This window comes from Corylus avellana, chromosome ca4 (genome assembly GCF_901000735.1).
Source record: "Corylus avellana chromosome ca4, CavTom2PMs-1.0".
NCBI classification, from domain to species: domain Eukaryota; kingdom Viridiplantae; phylum Streptophyta; class Magnoliopsida; order Fagales; family Betulaceae; genus Corylus; species Corylus avellana.
In genome coordinates this window covers 24,880,419-24,890,003 of record NC_081544.1, presented here as the reverse complement: position 1 = coordinate 24,890,003, position 9,585 = coordinate 24,880,419, and the positions used below count along the sequence as shown (strand labels likewise).

The window sequence follows — 9,585 nt, the reverse complement described above, 5'->3', positions numbered from 1 at the left end:
TTTCACTGGGTTTAATAAATAGTGGTCGTCACCATCTGCAGCATGACAATATTGTACCTGAAATCATAAATTGTCATAAATCAAAACCTTTTAAGTGTTATTCTTGCGAATCTAAATCTCAAACGCACCTTAAGAGAGTGGTCTCTCAATTGTATCTCTCAACTCTTGAGAATGCTGTGTGCATCTCATGCCTAGGGCAAGCTCTCCTTTTATAAGCACATATAGGCTTCGTGGAAGATGCCAAGCTAGCAAGGATACATGGACACTGAAGGATGAGACCCTAGCCTCAATGTCAAGAAAAACAGGACCAATAGTTCTAGAAGCTTGCGTTACTTAGGTCAAATTTATCAGCTTGAAGAGGGACTTGAAAGAAAAATAAAAACTAACTTCAATAGGCTTATGACACATGTCATCTCATAACTTGTCATAAGTTAATATTAATTACAATTAATTTCACTAAACAATTGTGTACTCTATTTATTTATTTTCAATTATTCAATCAATCCCTCTTAACTATACTTATATTTTACATTTGACCCTTCCATGAAATATTTTGTACTCGAACTAAAGTCATAAAATGACTATCACTTTAATTCACGACTTCTTATCTTTGAGTAACCAATTTAATTCCTTAAGTGCGAAACCCCATTTCACGATGTACATAATAATTTTACTAACTCTTACTAAAATGCTTCGATCAGAGACTACGAATAATTTAATTCCATTAAATCTATCTCAATAAGATATTTCTTCTCCCTTTAATTTATTCAAAGGATTTGGATTTTTTATTGATTGAGTGGTGTTCCCAAAATGCTATATGTGATCACCCAATACACCAAGTTTTTGAATGTTGAGGATCTCATTCCTAAGTATATCAAAATGATCTCCACTTTACATTTGAGTTCACGACAGTTTTAGGACTTAGATTCAATGCTATAAGTAATTGTATGTTTTACATTATTCTTTGGACATAGTTATAAAAGAATGAAAATTCATGTTTTCGTTCAGTGCATTATATCTGCACTAACACATCAATCCGAAGTCCCCTCTTCACATGATTAAGTAATTTTTTATAATTTTATCAGATGGAATACCTGATTCCATTACAGACTACGAACAATAATTTGTAAATTGAAATTTTTATGGTTTAAGATCTACTATGTGAGAATGTAATTACCACACCATAAACCATATTTATGTAACCTATGAACCTTACATGTATATGATAAATAACAATCATTAAAAGCATACATGTAATCAATTTGTACGCCAAAATATCATTAAATAAATTGATGAATAAACAATTATATTCATTAAAACTAAAAATGTCGTACAAGATAATTGGATTTTAGGGCACTATCCTTAACAAATAAATGAATAATATGATGACTTTAACCCGCTTCCACTCTACTACCAGCCAACCTTCATCCCTTCCAAATATCTTTTCATAATTGTAGTGAATCATTTGTTTGTTCTTTTATTATAGATGCAACATTTTTGAAAGTCACTATAATTTGTCACATTTACCATTTATAAATGCTTTGCATAAGTGAATAATATGATGGCTTTATGCACTCCAATATCACATACTTTTTTTTATTTTTTATTTTTACATGTTCACGTAAGGGAAATAGGAGAAGAGGATTTGAACTAGTGACTTCTGCTTCATTAGGCGTGGTCTACAGCCGATTTAGCTACCCCTTAAGGACTCCAATATTACATACTTACCACTTCTTTTAAACCAATACTTTCTTTCAAAATACTATTTAATTGGAGGCTTCCATGTAATATGTTGTAAATATTTGATGATACCTCTTCTTATATTTTTAATTTTTAATTTTTTCTGAGTTTGGATAATGAGACCGCTTCATATGTTCCTTTAAGTAATTTTTCTACTATAGTTTACTTTTACTAAGAGTTGCATATTAATTATGTAAAAAATAAAATAAAATAACTCTTGTAAAATCGTAATATGACGTTTAGGAAAACTAAGATAAAAATTATGTTAGTGATGATGGAGTTGAGTATCCTCATGATACTCGAAGTGCATGCTAATGACTTTGCCCCTCTCTCTTCCGCTCCCACTCCACTACCAACTAACCTTCATCCCTTCAAACTTGATAATGAGGAGAAGACTTATATTCATATTTGCATTGAAAGAACACTTGAAGAATGTGTAGAAAGAGACCATACGCACTTGTGTATTCCTCATTTCCTTTTCGATTGCCTTTTTATGAACTCAATGCACAATCGTAGCGAACTCGAAATTATAAAGTCAAAGTGCAAACATTTTTGTGACTGGAAATCAAAATTTCGTGGCATCCATGTTATACCATGTTTGCTAGATTGCTATGAAGTGCTTATCAAGAACGATTGAATGTTTATATATCTAGAATTATCAAGCTCTCATAACTACTTCTCCATCTCTTTCTTCACAAATAAGAATGTACATACTCATGAAGAAGATATTGTTCTACAATAATATAAGGAGGACTAAAGTCTTCACAAATGTGACGTGCCTTTTAAAATTATCATTAAATTTAAAATGATCATTATTGATTGATCTATTGGTGATTTTAAATGCCACATCACATTTGGGAGGACTCTATTCCTCCTTATATCATTAATCATATTTTCATAGGGTTTGATGTGTGTGTGTGTGTCTTATTGTGTTTGTTTTAGTGCTTATAAGCATGAGAATCATGAGAAAGTTTAAGCTTTTTAAGAAAAACCGTACCTTTGTGTTGGGCCTTGTTTTAAAGGGACTAAAAGGAATTAAAGGTGAGCTTTAGGCTCTGTAAGCTGTTAATATGGACTACCTACCGAAGCTTTTGGTGAGTTTTCAATGGTGGAAGTCTAAATTGGGGCACTTCTAAGTTTTTAATGCGAAAACATTCAGATTATAGGTGTTAGACAATGCTAGGAGTGATAAAGGGTGCGTCTTTTTGAGTCTTAGGGCCTTTAGAGGTCTTATTGAAGCTAAAAATGCAAATTTTCAAAATTTCGATGAACAATGTCATTGATCGATCAAATATTCTTTACTAATCAGTTCCTTAGTGGTCGACTAGCTTTTCAAGGGTGGGCGATTAATCTCAAGAAGATTGCTAAAATGGAAGTTTTAAGGACTTGGTTTAAGGCCTTGGCCCAATGGGCCCTACTAATGATAAAATATGTTGCAGACCAAAGAGGTGGTGCGTTCAAGGAGGAGTTTGAGGAAGACCCTTAGAACCAAGGTGAGCAAAACTCACGTGAAACTATTTACCAATATTCTTAAGCATGTCTATTTTGATATCAAACTTGCTTATTTTTATACCAACATGAAATGCTTTGTTATTAATGTGGTGAACTCTACATTTGGTGTAAAAATTGAATATTCGAAAAATGAATTACTGTGATTTGTAAATTCACTCATTGTTGAGAAAATGAAAAATATCTCTAAATGTCATGGCTACCATTGAAAAAATAGGTAAAGAATGTTGAGCATGTGCATATTATTTTATAGGGTGAAGTAAAAGAGCACACCGCGTGCCACGCACACCGTGTGCAAATTTTTTTTTTCTTTTTTTATTTTAATTAAAAAAAAAAAAAAATTTTGCACAAGCATGCATAGCACGCCGTGTGCTGTGTATCACAGTCCTATTTTATATAGGCTTGACCCTATGACCCATGATTAAATTAGAATGCTAATTATCTTAGATTCGATGGCTACTGTGATCAGCGCAACCATTCACAGATGGTAGTCACGCCCTACGACATCATTAGTTGTGTGAATCATTAGGTTCAAACCCAATCAGACAACTAGTGGTTGATAGCTAGTATAGTTCACTGGGGCACTAATCTTGTACCACATGTCCTATGGGACATGCAAACCTCACCTAAAGAGTATGAGTACTAATAGCTATAAAAATGACAATTATGACTTGAACAAGTGTCCTTTACAATACATCAGCATGATTTTCTAGCTTATTTTCTTGTCAGAAACTCTATTACATGATGTTGCATGTGATTTATCATTATTTTATAAATATTGAGTCCACTGCATATTAACAAGTTTTGGCGTTTCGCGTGTGACTACTTACTAAGTCGGAAACTTACACTTTATCAATCCACATGTAAAATATCTCTAATTCACAATAGATCAAATCTTAGAGGATGGCGCACAGGGTTTTGCCTGAGGGTTTAGACATGATAATTGATTTTGCATTCATCATCTGCATAATTTGGAAGATCTAGATGCAGATTTGATACTCTTTGGGATCTATATTGGTGTACACGAATTCTTAGTTCTTTATTTAGATGGATGAAAACTTAGCCAGAATTAATGCAAATTCAGAGTAAGTGAAAACTTTCAATCTACTGGTCAAGAAAGAGAAGCTCCCATCTAACAAGGAAAATAGTAATCTTGGCTATCACCACATAGCAGCATTTGGGAGAGTTTCAAGCTACCTCACTTCGACGAACCATCCATTCAAACCGAGAAATGCTAGGCCTCATTCTCCTACCCATCTATCAACCATCTCCATACATATCTTTTTAAATCTATCATTGAATATGTATGACCCACATGTAGACATACAAATTCAATGGTGGATTTAAATTCATTTGAAAAAAATATGGTTATGAGATGGTTAGGACAATGAGACCTAGCATCTCTCCATTCAAACCTAGCGTCAAGTGTTTAAGTCTTCACATCAAAGACAGTTATTGCAGCACAGAATAACTAATGACATGTGAGGTCTGCAAGCATCCAAACCACTACATTGCCCATGGCAGAAGACTTGGTAGGAATTTTTTATTAACTTGCAAACTTATGTTATATCATTCTAATCCAGAACTTATATCAAATAAAAAAAATAAATAAATAAAATCATATATAGAAGGAAACATGATATGGGAATTAACATATGACTTCCAATTTGTCATTCTATTATTAAAGAATCCAGTAGTAGATTAACAAAATAACACCAATTTCTGATACTTACAGCCTACAAAAGTTTAACTTGTTCATCACATTCATAAGATTAAAAGCCCACATATACAGCAACAAATGGAATTTGTAAGAGTTTTACCACTTTCCCAAAGAATCCTGAGGGCTGAGGACCCTTGCAAGCACCTGACCTAAGCTACACAGCCACCCCATTGATCCAAAAATTGTCTAATAGCCTTACCTAGATTCCTTGGTTCCTATATCAGGAAGAAGTTCTAGACACCTAACCATCTTTCCAAGTGGACTCGACACTGACCTTAAACTAGACCAATGACTCCAAGCAGAAGATTACCAACTCAAAACACTACATTCTCAAAAATGTGAAGTGGGAAATGCATAGCTCAGAGACAATTCTGATCACATTCACAGATAATCCACAATATAAATTCAAAACATCAAGCCAATTAAGCTACCAATTACCACATAAACCGACCTGCTCTGTCCTCTATCCCACCGGCACTTTGCCCTTCCCGTTCCTCTGCTCCACCATATACTCACGAACTCGCTCGGCCTTCCGTCTCATACCCTCAATCATCTCTTCAGTCGCATCGATTATCTGTTTCGGCAAATGCACCTCTATATAATCAAACCACTCCCCAAGCGTCATCTTCTCCAAATCCAGCCCCTCCTCTCTAACACCAGAATCCGCCCCATTTCCCACCTTCTCATCAACTCCACTCACTGCCGCTCCATTATCGACATCAATTCTGCTTTCATCTTCCAAATTTTCCTTACCCTCCGAAGCTTCGACTTGGGCGCAATCTGGTGCCTTTTCACCTATATTCCTCCTCCTTGCCCCGCCCCGCTTCATCTTACCCTTAATCTCCAATTTTCCACACTCAACACCGGAATTCTCTGGAATCACCTCAACTATCGGATCGGAAGCCACTGCCGCGACGTTATTGACATCAATTCTATTCTTTTCTTCCAAATTCCCATTATCCTCCAAAGCATCGACTCGAGCACAATCCGGGGCCTCTTCACCTAAATTCCTCTTCCTCCTCGCCCCGCCCCGCGTCTTCTTACCCTTAATCTCCAATTCTCCACACTCAACACCGGAATTCTCTGGAATCGTCTCGAATATCGGATTGGAAACCACTGCCGCGCCGTTATCGACGTCAATTCTATTCTTTTCTTCCAAATTCTCTTTATCCTTCAAAGCATCGACTCGAGCGCAATCTGTGGCCTCTTCACCTAAATTCCTCCTCCTCCTCGCCCCGCCCCGCGTCTTCTTACCCTTAATCTCCAATTCTCGACACTCAACACCGGAATTCTCTGGAATCGTTTCGGGTATCAGATCGGAAACCACTGATTCCTCATTCTTCGCGCTCCGAGTGCGCCGCGTACTCACTTGCCGTGCCGCTTTCTGCTCCACGGGTCTCACATTCTCCGACTCCCGATCAGGGAATTCGTCTGCTGTGTCTTCGCTCTTCAGAACCCTAGCTTTCCTGGGCCGGGCGTTCCTTCGATTTCCAGTCTGCAACTCCTCACCTTTCTCTTCACATTTAGCTTCGCTTTCCTTCGAAACCGTACCTCCCCGGCCGCAAGCATCTTTCTCGGCGGCTCGGCGCCTGGGGTTCCGCCTCAGCTGGCTCTCTTCGTGGCCTTCGATCTGGACCAAGATCGAGGTGTACTCGCCGATCTTGATGGAATCGCCGTCGTGGAGATCGTAGGGTATGTCCGGGAGGAGCTTGGTGGCGTTGAGTTGGGTACCGTTGGAGGAGTCGAGGTCGCGGAGGATCCATTGGCCTGACCCGGACGACGAGGAGGACTCGATGCAGAAGTGCTTGGTGGAGACTCCGGCGTCCTTGATCGCGATGGTGTTGCCGCGGACCACGCGGCCGATTCGGATTGTGGATCCGTGTCGGAATTCTAGGGTTTCGCCCTGGCGTGGGCCTTGGAGCATCACGAGCTTCAGAGGTGGGGGCTCCATTGTAGAGAGAGTTGAGTGAGTGTAGGCTGTGAGCAAAAGCCTCAAAATTCACCAAATTTGAATTGCGAGGGCGCGGTCCCCTTTGTTTTTGTTTCCCCCCTCTTTCATTTATCTTCTTTTTTACTCGGTCTCTTTTTTTTTTTTTTTTTTTAATGCAAAAAAAAAAAAAGTGCAAGAGGGTCTGCCAAAAATGAATTAGTATCATTTCCGGAAAAGTATCTGGTTATATTTTAGGGGTATTTTTATTCCCTGAAAAAGTGAAATGACAAATATACACATCAAATATAACTAATTAAATACTCTTTAGTTCAAATAAATCACCAAAAGTAGCCCTAGAAAGTGAGAACGCTTGGTCCACTAGAAGTCACTCAATAACACAAGAAACTCAAACAACAAAAATTAGGGTTAATAACAGTTTTTTATTTTTTCCCTAGTAAGTTTTCAAAACAGTCACAAATGGTACCTGGCTTATGGGGAAAAACCAAGTTGATACCTCCTTTAAGTTTCGTTAGCCTCCGTCACACATGTCACCGTATAAAAATGCCATGTGTCCTAAAAATTAAAAAAATATAATAATAAACACTAAACCTTCAAAAAAAAAAAAAAAAGATTTAAAATTCCATGGGGGCTTGCCACCCCATTTTGATCATTGGGGGTGGTTGAGCCACCCCCAAGGCCGGTCTGGGGGTGGCCGAACTACCCCAAGGGCCTTGGGGGTGGTTTGGCCACCCCCATTTTTGGCCATTAGGGGTGGCCAAACCACCCGAAGGCCCTTAGGGGTGGTTTAGCAACTCCCAGACCGGCCTTGGAGATGGTTGAGCCACCTTCAATGACCAAAATGGGGGTGGCTTGGCCAAAATGGGGTGGCCGGTTACCCCATGGATTTTTCAATTTTTTTCTTTATTTTCAAGTTTAGTTTTTATTATTATTTTTTTTTCTTTTTTAATTTTTAGGACATGTGGCATTTTTATATGATGACAAGTGTGACGAAATCTAATGGAGGTATCAACTTAGTCTTTTCCGATAGGTTAAGTACCATTTGTGGCTATTTTAGAATCATAGGTGAAAAAAAAAAACTGCAAACCCAAGTACTATAAAAGTTATTAACCCTAAAAATTATAAACGTTTTTTCAAGTCTGATTGAGACTATGAGTCATAATGACCTAATTCAACAAGAACATCAACAGAATTTAAGATGATTTATACTAATCAAACATAAAAGTTTTCATTGCAAAAATTAAACTCACGCTTTAAATGTTTATCTACCCACATGAAATTACTTTGATACCATTGAACATTACCATTACAGTCATTTATCTTAAGAACAACGCTATGGAAAAACAAAAGGCCCTTATTTTAATATTCTTTTATACAATATTCTAGTTTTCAGTTGTTTTATTTAGGCAGACGTGGCGGATAACAATTGTGTATTCAAACTTTATGCGCCACATGTACAGCATATATGTTAAAATATTATCGGTACTAAATTTATAGGCACTAGGTGAACATTGTTCATTGAACATGGTGGTCTCCTTCCAACTTTACAGACCATTGTCGGACTAAATCATTTTTTGTTGAGCACTTGGCTCAAAGAAGCCCATGCTATTTGTCCAATTCTTTCATCAAAACCTTCAAAAAGCGACGAAGAAATTGAGTTTCATATCTGTCTGCTGCCGATAATTGGAGCCAAAAACAAAACGTTGTGGAACTTTTTCCCAGATTGCTTTGGCACAAAGATTTTCTGGTGCTTAAAAGGAGTAGCTGGGGAAGCGCGTGTAACTCTCGGGAGTGTGAGGCGGGATGTGCACGCGATTTGTTAAACCCTAATCAAATCCGTTAGGTACTCTTGTTGGGGTCTTTGTCCGGTTGTTTCCCCCGTGAGGCACTACGCGTGTGCATTCCACATCAACTTTGCCCAATGAGAGGTTTGAAAATGGGGCTGCCTGAACACCTATTCAGGTGTTCTAGCGGCTACTAGATGTTCCTCGCCGTGCACCACCCACTTTTTTTCTAGGATTTTTAAATAGATTTACTATTTTAATTAATTAAAGGAAAAAATATAAAAGAAAAATACAATTTTAAACCAAATTGTAAAAAATAAATTGTTTAAAATTACAATTTAAAAACGCACAATTTTAAATGGCTATAAAACTGTGATTTTATCAAATGTTAACTTTTTTTTTTTTCTTTTTTTTCTTTTTTTAAATCACATTTTAAAATCGTTATTTCTAAATCGCACTTTTTAAAATCGAGCACCCGAACCCTAAGGGTGTTTGTATTTTGTGAATGCCATACTTTATTTGAGGTAATATCTTTAAATAAATTAGTTTGTACTTCTCTGTCAATACACCATGAAATCTTTACTTTCCCATACTCTCTTCACTTTTTATTTTTTGGTAAGCAACATTCTAGCTTCAAGCCAATGTCAATCCCACCCCATTCCTCTATCACCAAAGGCAAGACTCAAACTCCAATATTTTATTTATCAACTTAATATCCGAACAAAAAAATAAAAAAAATAAAAAAGTCCTCTTCAATTGCTTTTTCATGCAACATGATATGCCAGCTGTCCAACAGTCATTGGCCATTTCCCTTTTTGCAGTTTTAAGTATTTTTTTTTAGCTGTCCAAAAGACCTGGGAGATCTGTTCTGTTTACTGAGTTAA

At 37.1% G+C, this 9,585-nt stretch overlaps 1 protein-coding gene across 1 annotated transcript; it reads right to left on the bottom strand.

The window, feature by feature from the left end:
- Positions 1–4,936: 4,936 nt before the first annotated feature.
- LOC132179292 (FHA domain-containing protein At4g14490-like) lies at positions 4,937–6,982 on the bottom strand. Its single transcript, XM_059591997.1, has one exon. The coding sequence runs from the start codon at positions 6,918–6,920 to the stop codon at positions 5,433–5,435; it is 1,488 nt and encodes a 495-aa protein (XP_059447980.1). The 5' UTR covers positions 6,921–6,982; the 3' UTR covers positions 4,937–5,432.
- Positions 6,983–9,585: the final 2,603 nt, after the last annotated feature.

Excerpts from the sequence above, each read along its gene's own strand:
- LOC132179292 (XM_059591997.1), bottom strand. The coding sequence starts at position 6,920 with ATGGAGCCCCCACCTCTGAAGCTCGTGATGCTCCAAGGCCCACGCCAG.